Source organism: Dipodomys ordii, unplaced genomic scaffold (genome assembly GCF_000151885.1).
Source record: "Dipodomys ordii isolate 6190 unplaced genomic scaffold, Dord_2.0 Scaffold31, whole genome shotgun sequence".
Taxonomy (NCBI): Eukaryota; Metazoa; Chordata; class Mammalia; order Rodentia; family Heteromyidae; genus Dipodomys; species Dipodomys ordii.
In genome coordinates, this window is record NW_012267247.1 from 11,309,731 (window position 1) to 11,332,023 (window position 22,293).

The window sequence follows — 22,293 nt, forward strand, 5'->3', positions numbered from 1 at the left end:
GCTCGGCATCGCGTCCAGGGCGCAGGGGGCTCGGTCTGCGCAGGGGCGTCGCGGGGTGCCGCGGGGTCCCCACGGGCTCGGGGACCTCATCGTCCTCCATCCAGGCCGTGGAGAGGCTGCTGTATAGAGGCGAGGGGTGCGGGGGGGGGGGAAGCTGTCTTCTCCCGCTTGGCTCACCAGGATTGACGAGCGACCCGGGCCAGAACGAGTCCCAACACCCAGACCCGCCCTGCTGGGGAGGCTCTGCGACCCGCTAGTGCCGCCGCCGCCAACTTCGGGCTTGAGAAAAAGTTGAGGATTTTTGTGAGACGCCGGGCCCCGGGGCGCGCGCTGCAAGTCCGGCGGGCGGCCACAGGCTGGGGCCGACCTGATGCGGGGGCGGGGCTACGCCTGGGAAGTCTGAGAGGGGCGGGCGTACCGGCCAATGGGCGCCGCCGTCTACTTGCGGCCCAGCCCCGTGGGCCGGGTGTCCGGAGCGCACGAGCCCCGCGGCTCAGACGCGGCGGGTGGAGGCGCGGTCCGGGCGCTTCGGCCATGCCCGGCGGGGCCCACGCGGCTGTCCCGCGCTCGGCGCGCCCCTGGTAGACGACGCCCCGGGCCCGGCCATGCCGCTGGAGACGCAGGACGCGCTGTATGTGGCGCTGGAGCTGGTCATCGCCTCCCTGTCGGTGGCGGGCAACGTGCTGGTGTGTGCGGCGGTGGGCACGTCGAGTGCCCTGCAAACGCCCACCAACTACTTTCTGGTGTCCCTGGCGGCGGCCGACGTGGCGGTGGGGCTGTTCGCCATCCCCTTTGCCGTCACCATCAGCCTGGGCTTCTGTACGGACTTCCACAGCTGCCTCTTCCTGGCCTGCTTCGTACTCGTGCTCACGCAGAGCTCCATCTTCAGCCTCCTGGCCGTGGCTGTGGACAGGTACCTGGCCATCTGCGTCCCGCTCAGGTGAGGCGCGTGGGATCTGGAAGGGCCTCGGTGAAGTAGAGGGTCGCCCTGTCCAAGCCCAAGGGACTGCCTTGCGAGACCCCCCGATGGCACGCTGGGGGAGGATGCCCGTTAATCTCACAAACACGTGCACCCCATGTTTCTGAGATTCTTCTGGTGAACTAGAGGAAAACGGCCGCAGACACTGTGTGCCCCCCCCGGCCCCCGGCGTCCTGGGTGCTCGTGTCCTTCTAGGGGGCTCCGCCTAGAGACAACTCTGAGGGTTTCAGGAAGAGCCTCCTGGGGTGAGGTGCCCACACGGGCCCGGGAAATCCAGGTGGGCGCAGGCGGTTTGAGGACGCTACAAAGGCTATCTTCCTCCTCTTCTCCCCGCCCCCCCCCCCGGGAAGTCTTCAGGCACAACTTCAATGGTGCAGAAGAGCTGCCGTCCCAAAGCGGGAAATGGGGACCAGAGTAGCGGCCCCACGCAGCCCTGAGAGTTCTGGGGTTCGGGGAAGCTTCTGCTCAGGACCAGGCAACTTCAGACCCTGGGGTTTGGCAGTCAAAACAGGCACAGAGTACTCGGGACACAACTTAATTAGCTTGCTTGCTGTGAAGTGAGGCAGCCAAGCAGATCCGAGGGGAAGTGCCGCTTGGGGGGAGGGGGGGGAATGCTACTGACATTTGTCCCTGAGTATTTGTGATGCAAATTACTCCATATATATATATATATATATATTTTTTTTTTCCTAAAAGGAGTTGTAGTGCCTACTGGCTCACCAAACTAAATGGAACATCTATAGGGCCTCCTTGCTATCAGGTAGACTTCATACCTCGCTGCCCTGTCGGAGCAGACCAAGAGGCCCATCGGGTTCTTAGAAAATTGTGGAGAACTTCCTTTTTCCACACGGAGAATACCCGCGGAGGATTCAGAGCATGGAGCTAGCTAGCCAGGGGAGTGGATCCTGAGTTGTAGCTGATGGATTAAAAGTTGATAGCCTTAAGTACCTGGGCCCCTTTGGCATTTCTGTGGTGAGTTTGGGATCTTTCCATTTGGAAGTGAGAAACTGAACAGGGAAACTAGATTACAAGAATGGGAAGAGAAGAGAGGGGACCCATTACCAACTATGGACCCGGCTGTTTATATTATATTGTTATATTCATGTACATCCCTTAACTACTTGCAGAGAATAGGTACTGTTGCCTGCATCCTGTGATTAGAGGCTAGTGGCTCAGGGAGGTGAGAATCTTGCTCAGGGTGGTACATCTTGGAATGAGTAGCAGAACTGGGACTTGAACTCAGAGCTGGCACTGTGTTCTCCCATGCTTCAGGCTGTCTTGCAGTACTGTGTGTGGCACCAATGTTGGAGATACAGGGAGAGAAGCATTCTGCTATTTCTGAAGAAGGCTTCTGCCTACAGTGAACTTGGTGGTGATTGTAAGAAAAAAGGGCTTGGTGGGAAATTGAGCAGAAGAGTACTCCCAGAGCAGGCAGATGTGTTAGCTTGGACTCTGTAGGTTGTATTCTGGGTTCCCGCGGGAACCAGAACCTCCTGCTTGGCAAGGCTGGGAGCTTATATGCTTGTCTGGGCTCTTCCACAATCCGCTGCCCTTGGCAGCTGACCAGAAGGCTTCAAGCAGCCCATTAGGTGTGACAGAGCCCAGGGATTTCCCAGGCTTGGGCTGCAGAGCATCCTCTTCGCTCTTACAGATCTTTTCCCTGCCTTTTGGTTCTCATAGTGGGCACTTGATGGCCTTCTGGACTTTTGTTCTGCAGAAGGGCAGTCACACGCCCCCAGTGGGAGTTGCTCCTCTAAGGGAAGCCCTTGGGCTTGCCCCTGGCAGAGTCCCAGAGATACCCAGTTTACCCAAGAGAATATCTTGTGCCACATAGATGAAGCAGGAAGTTCCATAAAAGTTTAAATCTGGGGCTGGGAAGGTGGCTCAGTGGTAGAGCGCTTGCCTTGCATGTATGAGGCTCTGGGTTCGATTCCTCAGCACCACATAAGCAAACAGAAAAAAGCCAGAAGTGGCTCAAGTGGTAGAGCACTAGTCTTGAGCTGAAGAGCTGAAGGAACGCGCCCAGGCCCAGAGTTCAGGCCCACGACCGGACCCCCCCCCCAAAAAAAAAGTTTAAATCTATCATTTCTCGTCCTGGTTTGTGTTGGAGGGGAAAAAAATGAGTGTGGGCATCTTAAAGAGAAACAGATGTTGATCTCAGGCTCCTCACTTCTTCTTTGCATTTGGGAAGGGCAGGAGGTGAGAGAGATGTAAGTAGAAGACAAAAGGACACCGAATGCGGTTTCCAGGAGGCTTTCCCCATCCCTAGGGTCTTAGTTGCACAAGTTGCTGAGAAGAAAGCTCCAAAGAGCTGCTTACTCAAAGCAGCTGCCTGACTCCTGCCCTGGAAGGTGCAGACATATGGCCTGTCCACACACTGGCTCCTGTCCTAGGAGGGTGTGAAGGGTACCTGGATTTCACATGTCCCTGAAGCCCCCTGGGAATTCCTGAAATGAGCCTTCTGCCCTCAACTGTGTCAGGAGTTGGGACAGGTTGAAAATGAAGGTTATATTGAGCTGGGGCTCTGATTTGTGTGTCTGTGGCAGCTACTTGGGAAATAGAGGTGGGAGGAATTTGAGACCAGTAGTTTGAGAGTCACAGAGGAAGACCCAGTTTCAGGAAAATGCTGGTTCTTGGGCTCTACTTAATCAGAATGCCTGGGTTAGGTTGTGTATGGGGTGTGTTGATATCTAACAGGATTTTCTACTTATACCAAAGTTAGAGAGCCCTTCTGGAGTTGGGGTGGGGGGAAGCTACGATGCCTTCAGTTGATTGACCCAGGCTGGATATTGGCGCCCCCTGAGTTCTGATTTAGTTCTGAAGCCTTTCTTGGGGTCAGGGAGCTGCAGGTGGGAGTCAAGTCAGAACTGCTGTGTTTAGGAGGATGTATCTCCTCTAGGAAGCCAAGCAAAGGTTAAGAGCCAGGAATGAGGGCAGAAGGCTTAGTTATGTCTCTTGCCTGGGCAAAAACAAGTCATTGGATTTGTCCCAGTTCACTGATTCCAGAGCCTCACAAAGTATCTAGGCCTCAAGGCTGTATGAAGCTCCCCACCTGCCATAGTGTTTACTGATGTGGAGGATAAGACAGGAGAAAAGGAAGCCCAGAGGAAACTAGGCACAGAAATCACACCTTCGGCCTGACTTGAGGCAAGGAATGTCTGCTCCAACCAGGTACCCTTTGCCTTAAGAGTAGCCACAGAAGGTCTGCTTTGTCTAATTCAGTCTGCAGACACTTCCCTCAGGTTGAGTTCAGGGAAACCATCGGCAGTGAGCTTCCAGAGATGCACATGTGGAGCTGGGGCACAGGCTTCTGGGCTCTAGGGGTGAGCATGTGTCTCTTCCCATGGCTGCTACCCTGCCTCTCATTTCATCCTCAGGGTAGTTCTGATTCCTCTTCCCTTGTCTAATCCTGTTCCTCTTCACGTCACACCCACAGCAGGGTGACTGTGACTCATTGTCTGGCAACCTTCTCTGCCCGGCTCTGAGGACTCAGTTTCCCCTTCTACTTTGGTTGAGTTTCTAGTAGGGCTGAATGAAGTCTGTTTTCCCAGAGGTGCTGAAGGAGAGCATTTTGCAGGGAGTGTTTGGCTCTTGGTCCAAGAGAACATAGATAGTGTGTTTGTCCATCCCTAGACCCTAGTCCTGCCAGTCTCCTGTCCTCTGCCACACTGAGATTCTTTCTGTCTTGGGTCTAGGCAGTAGAAGCTAAAGGCTTTTTAGCAAGGCTTTGTACCTTGGTGAAACTATGAATTCCACTAAGGGTAGAAGTTAGCAGTGGATTATGCGTGTTTTTCCCCAAAACTTAAAAATTGAGCTATAATGTTCACACTACCAAAATTTATCTTTAGTGTCATTTAAAAATAAGACAGAAAGAAAATGCTCTGGGGCTGGGAAGATGGCTCAGTGGTAGAATGCTTGCCTTGCATGCATGAGGCTCTGGGTTCAATTCCTCAGCATCACATAAGCAGAAAAAGTCCGAAGTACTGCTGTGGCTCAAGTGGTAGAGCGCTAGCCTTGAGCTGAAGAGCTAAAGGAAAACACCCAGGCCCAGAGTTCAGGCCCCATGACCAACACACACACACACACAAAGAAATAACATGCTCTGGGCCCTTTCCCCTCTACCCTTCGTGATAGTTCCCTCCTTGATCTTCCTTTTTTCTCCCATATCAGTGTTGCCTTCTCTTCCATATCATTCCCATTATCATGTGTTGAATGGTGTCCCCCCCCAAGATATGTCCTGGAACCTGTGGATATTCCTGGTTATGAGCTCCAGATCTGTGAGGTAACGTCTTGTCTCACATTCTAGAACCCTCTGGTGCTCAGTACAATGTCTAGCATCATGCACAAACCAAGAATTACTGGATAGCAGGAGCTTGTATCGTGCCCAGGGGAATAGCTGGGGTAGGTACGGGGAAACAGTGCCTTTGCAAAAAGGACGTGTGAGCAGCTGATCCGAGGTGGTAGATCCATAGTGAGGGCCAGAGCTCGCTGGTGAGATGATGTCAGAAGAAAAGTTGAGGGCTGGGAAGGTGGCTCAGTGGTAGAGTGCTTGTCTTGCATGCACGAAGCCCTGGGTTTGATTCCGCAGCACCACATTAGTAGAAAAAGCCAGAAGTGGCGCTGTGGCTCAAGTGGTAGAGCGCTAGCCTTGAGCTGAAGAGCGCAGGGACAGTGCCCAGGCCCAGAGTTCAGGTCCCATGACTGACAAAAAAGAGAAATAAAAGAAAAGTTGGATATACATATATATATATATATATATTATGTGTGTGTGTGGATATATGTATGTATATATACATAGAGAGACAGAGAGACAGAAATATATACGTGGAGAAATATATTTATTTTCATCCAGTACTGGAGCTTGAACTCAGGGGCCTTGGCACTCCTGCTCAGCTTTTCAGATAGTAGTGATACTTTCCCACTTGAGCTGTACCTCTGCTTCCAGCTTATTGCTGATTACTTGGAGATAAGAGTCTTGAGAATTTATCTGCTTGGCTAGATCAGATCTCAGCCTCCTAAGTAGCTAAGATTACAGGTGTGAGTCAATGGCATCTGGTTGTTTCAGTATTGTTTCCTATTTGTTTGCTAGCCACACTGGTCTCAAACTTATGACTTTAAGCAATCCTGCCTCAGTCTTCCATGTAGAAGGCACTACAGACACATGTCACCACTTCCTAGAAGTTTTAATGAAGCAATGAAGGGAAACTATCTTCTAAGAGGATCCTGGGGGCAGACAAGGTGGTATGGTGATCAGACATGTCCCAAGATAGCTAGTCCTTAGATAGCTAACCCAGCTGAAGGACTGGATTGAGAACAGGTAGCTGTTGAAACTTTGGCTCAGCTTGCAAGTCCTGGTCCTGCTGTCACTGTGTGTGTTGCTTTGCTGTCATTTTATCCTCTGTGTCAGCATCACCTCCTAGCCTGAAGAAACAACCTTCAATCCAGCAGCCAGTACCAGTGTTGGCTCTTGTCTGAGGATGTCAGAACCTTCATCCTGGTCAGAGTGATGGGCAGCTTATTCTTCAGTGTGTGGTTCCCAGCTGGGCACGTAATGGCTTACCAGAAGCCTAGGTTTGGTCTGGTTGGTGAAGTATCTGAGCCATCTGAAGACAATCTGGAGAGTCCTGTTCCCTGGCTAAGGATAGTCAGGGAATGCATAGGAACCACCAGCATGGGGACATAGCAGTGGAGATGCTGAGCACTCAGGCTGTGGTAGACAGGCTCCCCGTGAGCAATAGGAGGAGGTAGGTCCCTCTGGCCACCATGGGCCTGCCGGGGAACTGAGTCCTAGAGCTCCCTCAGCCTCCAGCTGTTCTGAATGCCTATAATAGGGGCAGCTGACAGGAACAGCCTTGCCATTGAAATGGTGCCAGGCTTTGAGTCTTGGATGACTATTTCCAACCATCCAGTTCTGAAAAGCACAGGAGCTGCCTCTGATTATCTGGAGGGTGGACTTGTAGCCTGCATTCCTTTACTTCTTTCTTGGTGACCGTGTGCATAGGGCCTACAGCCTTGTGAGCTCCTCCCTGCCAGGCCTGGCAGGACATAGTATCTCTCTTCTGCACTGTTGGCCCATGACTTCAGCTCTGGCAGACCCTGTTCAGACAGATCTAGGGAAGCCTCGCCTCAGGTGTCTTGAATGTTGGAGTTTTCAATATTGTGAACAGCAGCCACTGTTTCAAAGCCTTTCCTGTGGGCAGGCTTGGCTAGTCTGTACGAGAAACTCCAGGGCTGGCCTGGCCTGTTTACCTATGAGCTCTGAGCCAGCATGGGAACGTCTGCAGGGAAAGACTGCAGACACTGTGGTCCTGCAAGAGCTGCCCCTTCAGGAGTGCTCCTGACTAATGAGTGAGGGCACAAGCAGATTGTGATAATAATAATAATTTGGGTGAAAATATTTTGTGGGTCAGAGAAGATGATGGCTAAAGAGTAAGGAGGTTGGCCAAAGGAGGAGGAAGCCATGCTGGACTCACAGCATTTGAGTGGCAGCCGCAAGGACTGTTAGGAGTTTTCCCTGCATCTCTTTCCTCCCATGGGGAGACCGAGGCCCAGCCTTTCTTCTTGCTTTGGGCTTTGAGTATGGTAATTCTTCCCTGGAGTGTTAACATGATACAGTCTCAGTCTCATGAGAGACCAGCAGCAGACTGTGAATGGCAAATAGCAAGTGTATCTTCTTCTATATAGTTAAAGTAGAGGACAGATTCACAGGCAGTCAAGGATAGTCATTAACTCAGTCTGGCCAAGGGAGTGAGGTGTTTCTTTTTGTTGTTATTGTTTGTTTGGTTTTTTGTCAGTCATGGGACTTGAACTCTGGGCCTGGGTGCTGTTCCTCAGCTCTTCAGCTCAAGGCTAGCACTCTACCACTTGAGCCATAGTGTCACTTCCAGTTTTCTAGTGAGTTATTGGAGATAAGAGTCTCATGGACTTTTCCTGCCCAGGCTGGCTTTGAACTGCGATCTTCAGATCTCAGCCTCCTGAGAAGCTAGGATTAGAGGTGTGAGCCACCGGTACCCAGCATGAGGTGTTTTTTCTAGAGAGTGCTTGAGTTGTGTGGGTGGATGAATGGAAGGAAAGAGTATTGGAGTAAAGCCCTGAGAATAAGCGGAAGGTGAGAGCCCTTCAATGTTTCCATGAGTGCAAAGCTTGAAGGCTGGGAGGGGATGGGGGGAGTGGTAGGTGTGGAGCAGGCAGGTCAAGAGGGTCTGGAGATTTCCTGAAGATGCTGGTGAGTCCATGATGGAGTCAGATATGTGTATATTGTTCTTTTTGGCATGTGTTAGAATTTAGCCAGTGGGCACATTCAGAAGTTGCAGAAGGATATAAAGCATAAGTGTCCTTTTTCATTGAGCGTCACTAGCCCTTCTAGCTCAGAGCCTGCCCTCCCCACCAAGACCATCTCTGTTGCTGTTTCCCCCAGGGGTCACTCCTTAGCTGACACCTAGATTTTGTGTCCACATCGGAGGGTCCTGTCTCATGCAGTGTTCTATACTGCCTCTACTCTTTCAGTCTTTTTCTTTTGTCCCCACTCCCTGGCTGTTTCAGCCTGTATTTCTAATTCCATCAGTTCTTTTTTTTGGGGGGGGTCTGGTCGTGGGGCCTGAAGTCTGGGCCTGGGCGCTGTCCCTCAGCTCTTTAGCTCAAGGCTAGCACTCTACCACTTGAGCCACAGCACCACTTCCGGCTTTTTTCTTTTTGCTTATGTGGTGCTGAGGAATCGAACCCAGGGCCTCATGCATGCAAGGCAAGCGCTCTACCACTGAGCCACCTTCCCAGCCCCTCCATCAGTTCTTATACAGAACAGTATGGTATTGACACATCCTCCTGTATACCTTAAATTATCTCTGGATCATTTATACAATACAATGTAGGTGTGTGTTACACTTACTATGTTGTTTAAGGAATAGGATTAGAAAAAAATCTGGACATGATGCACTACAGTTTTTTCCAAAGTTTTTCAATGTAGACATGCTCTATGGAGGTCCAGCTGCACCTCTTGATTAAATTTACACTTGTTAATACAAATTTTAATATAGGGCTGGGAAGGTGGCTCAGTGGTAGAGCGCTTGCCTTACATGCTCGAGGCCCTGGGTTCGATTCCTCAGCACCACATAAGCAAAAAAAGAAAAAAGCCGGAAGTGGCGCTCTGGCTCAAGTGGTAGAGCGCTAGCCTTGAGCTGAAAAGCTGAGGGACAGCGCCCAGGCCCAGAGTTCAGGACCCACGACCGGACCTCCCCCCCAAAATTTTTTTAATATATTTGTACTTCCTTTCGTTCTTTCTCTCTGTCTCTATCTCTCTGTCTTACACAGCACACACAGGAATTTTAACAGATCTATAGTCCATAGTCAGATGTCCCAGTTTTATTCTTTGTAGCTCATCCCTCCCTCCTTTTTTCCTTCCTTCTGTCCTTTCTACTTTCTTCTTTCCTTCCTTCTAGGAATAAAGAGAATGGTCCTGCTTTTATTTAGTACTTCCTTTTAGTTTCTTGAATCCAAAAAAATTGCTTGGTTGTTTTCTTTTAGGGTTTTCAGACATGAACATTTCTGAGGAAGCCAAGTGGTTGTTTTCTAGAATGTTCCTCATTTGGATTGAGTTGTTTCCTTATGGTTGTGTTGAGGTTGAACATGAGTGATGTGGTATCCTTGTTAGTTCATCACATAAGGCATACAAGGTCCACTTGTTGCACTGTTGCCATGATGAAGTTGATCACATGGGAAGTGGCGTGTGTCAAGATTACTGTAAAAGTGTGTGTGTGTGTTCCCCACTGATGATTCATGCCTCAATCAATCATTACCATGGTGGCTATAAGAGGATCATTTTTGTTCAATCCTTCCATGTGAGTCAGTTTGTAGTCTTCTGTAAGGAAGAGTTTTGCCTTATCCTTGCTTTCTCCTGTTTTTGGGCATATGGATTTATGTCCATTCAGCCTGTGGTGCATTTTGATGCCAACATTTGGCTCACAAGAGCCTCTTCAGGCTCACTTCTGCTTTGAGTGTTCTCATTCATTCTTGAGTACTTCCTTATTTGCTGGCCCAGGAAAAGATGCCAGGCTCAGATACGGCACCAGCTAGTTACCAAAGGGCTCTGGTTCCTTTTAGCCCTTTTAGTTGAAAACTAAGAATAGAAACGAAGATTTGGGTAGGTCTTGTCCATTGCTGCTGGAGTCATTTCTTTTAGGTCTTAGCATTAAAGAAAGGTAAGAGGTTTATTTTTGTTGTTTGTTTTTTTAAGAACTCTTGCTGATAATAAGATGTCATATAGCTATCATATAGTTAATGAAAAGGAATCACTGAGTTAAGAAAATTGAGGCAGAATCATCAATAGGTGGCAAAACTTATGCGTGAAATTTCCATGATGGATATTTACAGAATCTCAAGGTTGCTAAAGACATACACTGAAAAAAACAATAGCCACTTCAATAGTTGGTGTTGGGAAAACTGGGCATCCATATGCAGAAAACTGAAAATGGATCCTTTTTTGTTACCATGTACTAATATCAATTCAAAGTGGATCAAAGACTTTAACATCAGACCTAAACTTTAAGTATAGATAGAAACTTCTTGAAAAGAGTACCAGGTGTACAACAGATAGGAGAGAAACTTGACAAGTGGGATTACATCAAAACTAAAAGTTTCTGCACAGCTAAGGACATAGTTGCTAAACTAGAAAGATAGCCAACAGACTGGGAAGAGATCTTTACCGGCAATATATCAGACAGAGGCCTAATATCCAATATATACAAAGAGCTCAAGAACTAACCTCTCTCAAACCTAATAAACAAGTCATTAAATGGGTAAGGAAGCTAAGAAGAGACTTCTCAGAAGAAGAGGTAAGAATGGCAAAGAAACACATGAGGAAATAGTCATCATCCCTGGCCATAAAATAAATGCAAATCAAAATAATTCTGAAATTTCATCTCACCCAGTTAGATTGGCTAACATTGTAAAATTGAACAACAAATGTTGGTGGGGGTGGGGAGAAAAAAAGGAACCCTACTGCACTGTTGGTAGGAATGTTAACTAGTACAACCACTCTGGACAGCAGTCTGGAGGTTCCTCAAAAAACTAAACATAGCCTTCCCTATGACCCAGTTATACCACTTCTGGGCATCTGCCCTGAACATACTGAGCCAGGATATGTTCATTGCTGCACTATTCACAATAGCCAAGATATGGAAACAGCCCTGATGCCCCACAATAGATGAGTAGATCCAAAAAATGTGGTACCTATACAAAACAGAATTTTACACAGCCATTAGAAAGAATAAAATAATGTCATTTGAGGGAAATGGATGGATAGAACAAATAATATTACGTGAAGTAAGACAAGCTCAGAGAGACAAAAGGCGCATGTGGAAATTAGATCTAAAATGCACTGGGATATGATAAATTATACAGAATTCTAGGTATTCACACGTAGTGAGACAAAGAGAGGATACTCTTAGGAGAGACACACGAAGGCTCAATGCCTAAGTGCCTTTTCATATTTCATATTTATATAAATAATTTACATATCAAAATGAACTCCAAGATATGGAAACAAGAGAGCTCTCTTTTCTTTATTGTTTTTTAGTTTTTAGTTGTTTTTTTTTTTTTTTGTCAGTTGTGGGGTTTGAACTCTGGGCCTGGGTGCTGTCCCTCAGCTCTTCAGCTCAAGGCAAGCGCTCTACCACTTGAGCCACAACACCACTTCCAGTTTTCTGGTGGTTTATTGGAGATAAGAGTCTCATGGACTTTCCTGCCCAAGCTGGCTTTGAACTGTGATCCTCAGATCTCAGCCTCCTGAGTAGCTAGGATTACAGGCGTGATCCACCAGAGCCCGGCTTATATTTTAGTCTTTAGTTTTTGATAATTCCGTCTTTTTTTCTTTATGTGTGGTACATTCATTCAAGTATACATCTTCAGAAGGGTTGGGGAGAGGGTACAGAACTCAAGGGAAAAAAGGTGAAAAAGTGTAGCAGTAGAGTACATTGGTTATTGATGAAAGTGAACTATACGACTCGTGGGTGGAGATGTAAGGGAGGGACTGGACGAGAATGAGGGGACAGAAGATACTGTAGGAGAGGCAATGTGCTTGTTACCTGACTCATGTAATTGTAATCCCCCTGCACATCACCTCTATAATAACAATAAAGGAAATTAATTAAAAACAAACCTTTGTTCTTCCTGGCTGGTAGTACACTTCTGTGATCCCAGGTTTCTGGAGGCTAAGTCAGGAGGATCCAGAATTCAAAGTCATCCTGTGTTATATTTCTGAGACTCCGTATCAAAAAAAAACAAAAAAGAAAAAGAATCCATTGTTCTGAGTCTAGTCTAGCACTGTTCCAGCTATGTGATTCTGGTGATCACTTGAAGAATTTTCTTTTGCTTTGGTTTGTTCATCCATGAGTCTGTGCTTAAAAATGTGAGTTATGATCCATTAGTAAGTCATTGAGCAGGTTGCAACTGGTGTTTAAAAGTTGAAATCTGAGTATACCATTTGTATTAAGGTAACAATTATTTCATGAAGACTCACTGGGTTATATTATATGATGCAGGTAATGGATCATGGTGTAGAGTGTACTTTTTACTGTCAGGGTCAAAAATTAAAGACAAAACAACAAAAGACAAAAACATAAAAAGATTGGACTAGATGGGAAGAAAAAGGTATTTATAGAGTCTTAAAATATGCATGGGTGTGGTTCATGCACTCAAGCGGTAGAGCACCTGCCTAGCATGCTTGAGGCCTTGAGTCTAAACTCAGTGCAAATATATATATGTATATATGTATGTGTGTGTATATATGTGTGTGTGTATACTGGTTTCTGAAATATCTGCTAGATTTTATTAATGAATGCACCTAGATCTTAAGGTTTTTTGTGAGAATTTTTTAAATTGTAGATTTTCCTTCAATAGACAATACTATGCAAAATTTTTATTTCTTTTGTTTGTGAATACTTCAAAAATTATTTCTCACTGTTGGGGATGGTTCTCAGGATGTTGTACTTGCTAGGCAATCCCTCTTCCTACAGACTTATACCCACAGGCCATGAATACTTTCTGAAAAACTCTTAATTTGGTTCCATGATAAATATGAAAAAGTGGGGTGGCAGCTATTAGGATGAAAATATCCCTTTGTGTGGTCTGTAAGCTAAAGCCTTCGTATGGTCCTACACGCCATGCCTTGCTCAGTTTAGCAGAGCTGCCTGGTGGATGTTAAGCACGTATATATTGTATATATGGTTAAGAGGACTGAGTTCTGGCTCTCCAGGAACTTAGGCTTGCCAGTCTGGGTGTTGAATGTCTTGGAGACAAATGAGCAAGGTGGAGCCTCTACCTCCTTTGGGAGGAGACAAAAGATGCAAGCGTGTAGAGGGTACATGGAAGGGCCAGTCACGGGTACCAGAAGTACAGTGCTGTACTTCAGGATGAAACACTGCTTCCAGGTACAGTTCTGCCTGGTGATTAGGTCATGTGTGGTAACTCAGTCAGAGAAGCATATTTGCTTTGTCCACATGAGTTTGCTAATCAACGGAAGTGGGAGAACGGGAGGAGAATTAGTCCATGGGGAAAGGAGAAGAGCCCCAGGTTGACTGGTGAGAGGGGAAAACCCTTCCTCAGAGCTGCACCACAGCCATGGCTGGTAGACTGCAAAGATTGTGGAGGTGGATGCACAGGTTTTATTCCAGAGAGAAAACTAGTGGAGGGAATCTCCAGCAGAAGCTGAACCCACTGCTGCTTGCAGACCTGAGAATGACATAAGGAGTTCATGAAAGGTACTGGGAGGTTGGTTAGACAGGGAAAACTTTGTCAGTGGTAGCCAGGGAAGATAAGTAGTGTGGTCACCAACCAGCCCTTTGCCCCTGGTGATAATGGTGCCAAGAAGATGTCACTCTCTTGGGCCAGGTCAGGTGAGGTTTTCCTATGGGACAAGGGAAGAGGCTATCCTGTAAGCCACCTGTGAGTAACATGGTACCTGAACAAACCTGGCTGCCTTTAAGTCCCCCAGCTATGGCAGGCTACATTGCCGCCATGCCCAACTTAGCCACAGCCACAGAGTCAGTTCAGAACTCACTCATCTGCACTGCCCTAGCACCAATGGTCTTGCTCTAAGAAAAGTTTTCCTAGGATTCTGTTGACTTTTTGGAAGATCTTAAAGGGCACTGTATCAGCCACTGGACCTGCTGGACTGCCTGCCCAGGTGGCCATGTGATTCTGTAATGATTCTAGTATAAAATTAACTATTTCAAGTGATCTACCCTAGCTCCACTTTCCATATAAGCCCTGTTGTGTATGTGACGTTTTAGAGAACATGAGTTTTTCTCAGGATGTTGGTATTGGTTTATAGCAGAAATGTCTGTATTTGCAAAGGACTGAAACTTGTGAGCAAGACTATTAAAAAAGAAGACTGGAAACAAACAGCTTTGATAAACATTTATTTACCTATTTGCATTTATAAGATAGTCCCCCTCCCCATTGAACCCAAGGCCTCCCACATAACTAGGTACCTGTTGTACACAGAGCCTCATCCCCCACTCTGCAGCTAGGAGGTGGGCTTGGGAAGTCACAGAGCTGGGGCTCTGTGAAGCCCCTGGCTGGACTGGCCAGGCTCAGGGTCACTGTTCAGAATAGCTGCTCTTGAGGATCTGAGTTGAGAGCTAGGGATTGAATTCTGAGGCTAAGAGGAAGACTTGGTTTGAGCTGTGGGCTGCAGAGTCAGAGTGGGCCCCTGCCCCAGAAGTAGGCCAGCACTTACTATGCAGCCCTCGTAGTCCCCTGCCCCCTTCATTATGTAACCACAGTGTTCACACTGTTCCCTTCTGTTGATTCCTTCCATGTGACTGTTTTCCTATCAATCTCCTTAGCTAATGAGCTCCTTATAAGGAGAATGGATGGATCTGAGCACAGTTCCATACACAGCACTGGGCACAGACCTTTCCCAGAGTGTCACCTTTCCCATTTCATCCCGCTAGTGTGGGCCACAAAGGCTGGGCTTGTTCCTGCTGTGTTTGGGATAATGAATCTGACTTTGTTTTCTGCATTCACTTCTCCATCACTGGTTATTTACTGTCCTGCACTTGGGTCAGCTGGCCTCCTTCCTGTCCTTCCTACTGAGCAGAGCAGTAACTGACACGGGGAGAGATGTGGCCTGTGCTTTTTGGGAATGTTTCGGAGAGATGGACATTCACGTGGAGACTTGAGGATGTTGTGAAAACCAGGGGCACACAGAGCAAGGAGTGAGACCCACGGCAGGGGCTGGGGGCTGGGGAGGGAGGCAGGTGTTCAGAGAGGATGGAGACACGAGCATGTCCAGAGGTATCTAGAGCTTTCAATACCAAGGACTCCAGGCGTCAGTCCTTCCAGGGCCCTGTTTTCTACAGCATCCCTGACTCCTACCTGGTCCAGGGTTTAGGAGTATGTCCCATAGGCCATCTGTCCTGCCACCATGGAGCTGGAGCTCCAGAGCCTAGAGAAGCCCAAACCTCTTCCCTATGGAGGTGGTGCAGGCAGTCTGGTCAAATCGTCCAGCAAAATAGAAAAAGAGTGCATGTCTTCCTTCCTTGCCTAAGGAGAGTCTGCCAAGAGTAACAGGGCTCTTCCTTCAAGTTCTAGTTCCCATATAGTTCCTGGCAGAGTGGGGCTCCCTGGACTTGGGAAATGGCTCTGGCAAAGGCAGATGTGTCTGGGGAAAGAATATGAAGCAGCTGACCCCTGGCCAGGTATGGCAAAGGGAGCTAGGATTTGTGAGATCAGCACTGAAGGTCGGTAAGCAGGAAAATGACTACATTAGAAAAACTTGGAATCAGATTAGATTGGATTTGTGTTACAGTAACTTAGTGGTAGTGGAAAATGGTTTCATCTCTTTGAGCCGTGGTTTTTCAGCTCCCTATGTGTCACCAAGGAGCTAGCAGCTATTCTGCATGGGACATGGCACAGTGGGTGTGTACAGTGCACAGAGTGGTATGCTCAGGGTCTTCAGCCCTGGTAGTATTGTGCTGTATTATGGTTCATTTGGAGGAGGGATCTGTAGGCATTTGCCCCAAACTTTGACATCTGTGTGGTTCAGAAGCTGATAGAGTGGAAAACTATCTACCAGTTAGGGGGAAACTAAGAAGGAATTAGGAAATTAGGGAGGAGGGGCTGGGAAGGTGGTTCAGTGGTAAAGTGCTTGCCATGCATTCATGAGGCCCTGGATTCAATTCCTCAGCACCACATAAGCAGAAAAAGATGGAAGTGGTGCTGTGGCTCAAGCGCTAGAGCACTAGCCTTGAGCTGAAGAGCTGAGGGACAGCACCCAGACGCAGAGTTCAGGCCCCATGACTGGCAAAAAAAAAAAAAGAAAAGAAAAAAGAAAGAAAAATTAGGGAGGTTTTAGGTGGAGAAATGGTTCTGTAAGAGTTTTAATTGCCATTGGAACATTTTAGATGAAGGTAGAGATGTGGGTCGATTGTATGTGTCAGATGTGGGGTAAGTATTTCAGTTCTTGGGAAATCAGTTTTCAATGTCACAGTGCTCTGTATAGCTTCCTGGCTAAATGGATTCAAGTTCCCACCTCTCCTTTCCAAGCATTGTGCCCTCTCCTCTCAGTGCTGCCCCCCTCCCCCAAATCTGGCCTCTTCCCCAAGGGTACTGATGCTCTTACCCACTCACCGAACCCCAGGGAATGGGATACAGCTCTATCTTGGTTCTCTTCACACCTCTTTCCAGAATATCCTCCCAACATCACACTCTTACCTTCTGTACACTCTCACCTTTCTTTCTGATGCTGAGTATTGAAGCCAGGCCCTGTACATACTAGGCAAATGTGCTACTGTGTGCATCGTATCTCCAGTTCCAGTGGGGGAACTTTTGAGGGCCCCCCCCGAATTGTTCAAATATGCTGCTTCTTTCTGGCTGCCATACTTTGGTCTGCTAGTCTTTCTCTGTCTCCTGTATTGCTGTCACATTCTTGGAAACTTTCCTGCCCAGACTGTCTTTGAACTGTGAGCCTCAGATCTCAGCCTCCTGAGTAGCTAGAATTAAAGGCATGTGCCACCAGTGCCTAGCCAAGTCAATATTTTCTCGTGAATCAGCTAACTGAAAATTTCCTTCTTCATCTCTCTGCTTCTCTTGTTCCCCTAAAATGCTGTGAAAGCTTAGCTGTCTGCAGCTTAGCATCACCAGTACCATGCCTTTGCTTATAAGCCTTCAGTGGCTCCCATAGCGTAAGGAGCTGGCCCTTGCCTCGCCTTAGCTCTTTTGTGTTTCCTTTGGCTTCTTGAGGGGAAGTAATAGTCTTTCCTGATGGGAAACCTTAGCTTGTGTTGTTTTGCTTGGACTGTTTTTCTCTCCACCCTTCACATTTTCATCCCTTCTCATCCATTAGCTTGCCATTTAAGAGGCCTTCTCTCACATCCTATATTGTCAGTCTCCTTGTTTGTCTCTTATCACTGTCTTTTTATCCCTTCCCAATTCCTAATGGCTTATTTGTATATTTACTTGTTTATTTCCTGTCTGTCCCATTAGCTTATATTCCCTGAGGTAATTAGGCCTCTAATGCCTAGCACAACACAGTTATAAAGGGAAGAGAGGAGGTGATGGGGGTTCAGAGCAAGCTGTGACCACCTGCTCCCCTGATGAAATCAGCTGTTTTTCTTTCTTTATTCAAGACAATTTGGCATAAAATTAGTTATCACATGTGAAGGATCAAGAAGTTTTGAGAAGTTTGGATGTGGGTGGATCTCTTGTTGTTTTGAACTCTTCCATACTCTGTGCCCACTATTGTTTTTTTTTAAAAAGGTAAAATAAGAGACATGGTGTCATGGAAGGAACATGGGCCTCATGGGCCTGGGAGTCCTGATGTAACTTCTTGTCTTTGGCTTCTGTTGGCTTATTTATGTTTGAAAAGTTTGTGTCTTTAATTCCTCATTTGTGCAATAAGAATAGTTGGATATAAAGAGAAAAATCCTTCTCTCATGTTTTGGGCAGCAGGTAACAAATACCTAAATGGAATATGCAATCAAGACATTTAACAGGGAATCTTGAAGGTCCTAGGGTTATCTATTAGTCCCAAGATGTCATCAAGGACCTGGCCCTTCCTTAGTACTGCTTGGTCCTTGGCTTTGTCTTCATGCCTGCCACTCATGGTAACAAGATGGCTTCAGTAGCTCTGGGCATTACAACTTCCCACAAAAGTATCCAAAGTAGAAAAGAATGGTCATGGGGCAGACCTTTCTTCTTGGGTTTGTCCTTTATCAGGAAGTAAAATCTTTCCTGGAGGTCCCCTCACAGACTTCTTTTTATGTTTTATCAGCCAGAACTATCTCATTATCTATCTTAGCCCAATCACTATCAAGAGAATGAAAGCTTACCCCACACAGATTCCATCTGTCAAGACTGTCTTGCAGTCAGCTGTACTCACTCAGCTCACTACACTTGAGTCCCGTGCAGAGCTAAGTGTGGAAAAGTTGCTGGTGGACCTGACCCCTGTGATGCTAAATGCTTGGCTTCCAGGGCATTTCTGTTATCCTTCAGGGACTGATCATGTCATTTACATCTCTGATGAGGCAATATGAGGAATAACATTTTATCAGTCACTTTACATTCCTGAATAGGGAGGAAAGCAGAAAAGATTTGGAAACAGATCCACTAGCCCAGAAACAAATTAAGTGAGCAACTGAGCCCAGCAGGCCATCTGTAGTAAGGCTCCACACCAGAGTTGTCTGTAGTTGAGAGGAACTCTCCAAGGGAAAAGACTATAGGTCACTGAGTTACTAGGTCAAAAATTAAAATCAAGTTTCTACTTCTGGTTGCTAACCCTCTCAGGTCGGCGGGGTCCACTGTGTCCTCAGGGAGCCGTCAGGCAAGGGTGGGTGCAGGGGCTGGGAAGGCAAGGTGGGCGTTGAGAGTGGGAGGGTTTTGCAGTGTGAAGACTTAAATCCAACGTGATGGCAAAACATATGAAGTTCATGGCCAGGACTGTGATGGTACAGGACAGAAATGAGGAAGGTGCATGCAGGATGCTGAACAGAATCCTCACAATGGATGGGCTCATAGAGGACATTAGGCGACAACAATATTATGAGAAGCCTTGTCACTGGCGACAATGGGAAAGCTATGAGACCTGCTAGAGGATTTACAACATGGAGATGGCTTGAAAAATCAACTTCTTGATGCAAAAGAATAGGGCAGATCCATGGCAGGGCTGCTGAGGCCTGTGGGTCGGAAGCCCACATCTACTTGACGCCTCCATCCCTTTTCTTTCTCCAACCTCACTTTTTGTTACCATTCTCTACACTAAACTCAATCATGTGTATGCAAAAAATAAAATAAAATCACTATGGGGCCACTCAGTAATATTTATTTCCTACTTAATTTCCTTAGCAAGGTGTACTGGCTCTCTTGTCTGTCAAGGCCAGAGCATCTAGCATTCCTAAGTAGCAGAATATTGCTTTAACACTGAGAGGGTGTGTGTGGGTTAGGTGGTAGACTGTTTGCTTAGCATATGAGGCTCTGAGTTCAGTCTCCAGTACTGAAAAAAAGTAAAAGCTGTCAGATAAGGAGGATTATATTCAAATATGACACCTTAGGGTGTTGTCATTCTAGTTGAGGGAAAACACATAGGCTCTGACAAATCTCTGTGTGTAGTAGCCTCCTATTCATAAGATGTGAAGAAAAAATGAGGAGGAACAGATGTTCTGGCTGATGTTGGGTCTGTGGCACTCAGGAGGACTGATCGGGCCATGCTGAGGAGGAGGAGCTCTGCCTTGCAAGCAAAGGAAAATTAGATAGTTTTCATAGTCAGGTCTCAAGGTACTGTGAATCAAGCTAATTTTTAGTGTTCTGTCCTGCAGTTACAGGAAGTTGTATTTCATTTAGTTAATATATGTCATAATTTTACATATTATGGGCCAGCTATTAATATTTACTTCCTAATTTTTATGTTCTGCTAGCAGTTCAGAGAAAGCACTTCCAGAACTTGATTCCCAGAAGTTTTCTGGGAAATGAACCTACCCATAGTCTGAAACAACCTTCTGTTATTTGTGGGAGAACAGGTGCTTGTTTAGAGCCATGAGTGATGCCATCTGGGCTCTTTAGGCTTCGTTCGTTCAGTGGTCACCTTATCAGTGACCCTCCATCACCCTCTTGAAAGCTACCATCCCTGCCTGTCCTGACCTTCCTGTGCTTTTATGTTTTTCATACCACAAACATTTCCCTCTGCTAACATGTAAGTACCTAACATTTGGAAGAGATCTATATTCTGTTTACTGATGTGTCTCTGCCACTTAGAACTTACAGAAGACCTAGACCCAAAGGTCAGTATGGGGGTCATTAGAAAGTGCTCCTTTGGGGGCAGGCATGGCTTAAGTGTTAAGTACTTCTGTTGGAACCCTAGGCCTTGAGACAAAACCCAAGTACTATCAAATACAACAACAACAAAATGTTCTTCAAGGGATCTACAATGGGTATGATTAACTGTCTTTTTTATCACTGAACAGATATGAGTTACTATGGCAAAAGTTGAAATCGTTCTCCTGTTTGGCTGTCTCCCTCAGGTAATGACCTGGAGGTTGAATCCTCAAGGTGGTTAGAACTAAGAGGCTATGGTGTGTTCTTGGGATTTGGTTGCAGAGGATTATAAACTGACCATACCTGATGTTCTTCTGAACAGGTATAAAAGTTTGGTCACTGGGACCCGAGCAAGAGGAGTCATTGCTGTCCTCTGGGTCCTTGCCTTTGGCATTGGACTGACTCCATTCTTGGGGTGGAATAGCAAAGACAGTGCCATCAACAACTGCACGGAGCCCTGGGATGCAACCATGAACGAAAGCTGTTGCCTCGTGAAGTGTCTCTTTGAAAATGTGGTCCCCATGAGCTACATGGTATATTTCAATTTCTTTGGGTGTGTTCTGCCCCCACTGCTAATAATGATGGTGATCTACATCAAGATCTTCATGGTAGCCTGCAAGCAGCTTCAGCGCACAGAACTGATGGACCACTCAAGGACCACACTCCAGCGGGAGATCCATGCAGCCAAGTCACTGGCTATGATCGTGGGGATTTTTGCTCTGTGCTGGCTGCCAGTACATGCTGTCAACTGTGTTACTCTTTTCCAGCCAACTCTGGCTAAGGATAAGCCCAAATGGGCAATGAATGTGGCCATTCTCTTGTCACATGCCAACTCAGCGGTCAATCCCATTGTCTATGTCTATAGGAACCGAGACTTCCGCTATACTTTTCACAAAATCATATCCAGGTATATTCTTTGCCAGATAGATATCAAGAGTGGGAGTGAGCAGGCTGGGTCACGACCTGCTCTCCATCTGGGTTTATGACACAGGCTCTGGCCTCTTGGAGGACAAAGTACAAACTTGTAATAAAGAACAGGACAGGATATAGCTGGATGATTTTCACTGTGAAAGCCACAAGCATTTGAACTGCCTCTTGTACCCCGCTGCCTGGAGTTGTTATCACATATCTAGCTGATCTGCACATGCTAGTAGTAGGTGCCAAGAGTTGACAAATGTATTTATGGTTCTGTTTGGCTGCTCTTAATGTGTGGATGATGCCAACGACTTGAATGGATTCTAAGACTATTTTGATTCTTAAGAGTCTGCTTCATTCATGACATAAAAATGACAAACTATTTTACTGTGAAATACTGTGAACTATTACAATGCAAATATTTTAACTTAAAGGTAAAATGGAAAAATCAAAGTTGACTATACTAATGTATACTTGTTTCTAGAATGGTAACCAAGAAAACTAAAAGTTAGTTCTTCAACCCAGAAACTGCTGTATTTAGGGAATGATACTCTCCTAAATGTTTAAGTAGAATTATCATCAACAAAGAAACTGGAGAAATGGGATCCCGCCTCTATTGGATTACCTCTGCTAGAACTCAGAACTTGCTTCTTTCAAAGTTCAAGTTAAGCTGGGTGCAGGTGGCTCACGCCTGTAATCCTAGCCACTCAGGGGGCTGAGATCTGAGGATCTCGGTTCAAAGCCAGCCCTGGCAGGAAAGTCCATGATACTCTTATCTCCAATAAACCACTAAAAAACCAGAAGTGGCGCTGTGGCTCAAGCGGTAGAGTACTTGCCTTGAGCTGAAGAGCTGAGGGACAGCGCCCAAGCCCAGAGTTCAAGCCCTATGACCGACCAAAAAAAAAAAAAAAGTTCAAGTTAAACTTACTTGTTGGGACTAAGGTGTTAAAAAATTTTCTTAGCAAAGATATAACTGTATATTTCAGTGAAATAAAAATGAAGCTTAAAAAAAAAGCTTAGGTTACTTCTTGTTGTACAACTAACTGTACCTATTGTCTATTTTACCCTGAAAGTTGCTTAAAAATGTAAGTGGA

General features: G+C 46.5%; 1 protein-coding gene and 1 pseudogene across 1 annotated transcript; both read left to right on the top strand.

Moving 5' to 3' along the window:
* Window positions 1–519: 519 nt before the first annotated feature.
* Window positions 520–21,928, top strand: Adora2b (adenosine A2b receptor). Its single transcript, XM_013016373.1, has 2 exons — window positions 520–940; window positions 20,607–21,928. The coding sequence occupies exons 1-2, from the start codon at window positions 606–608 to the stop codon at window positions 21,268–21,270; spliced, it is 999 nt and encodes a 332-aa protein (XP_012871827.1). The 5' UTR covers window positions 520–605; the 3' UTR covers window positions 21,271–21,928.
* Window positions 18,787–19,250, top strand: LOC105985650 (annotated as a pseudogene).
* Window positions 21,929–22,293: the final 365 nt, after the last annotated feature.

Coding starts and splice junctions, on each gene's coding strand:
- Adora2b (XM_013016373.1), top strand. CDS start 606: ATGCCGCTGGAGACGCAGGACGCGCTGTATGTGGCGCTGGAGCTGGTC. Junction 941..20,606: donor GCCATCTGCGTCCCGCTCAG/GTGAGGCGCGTG, acceptor TCTTCTGAACAG/GTATAAAAGTTTGGTCACTG.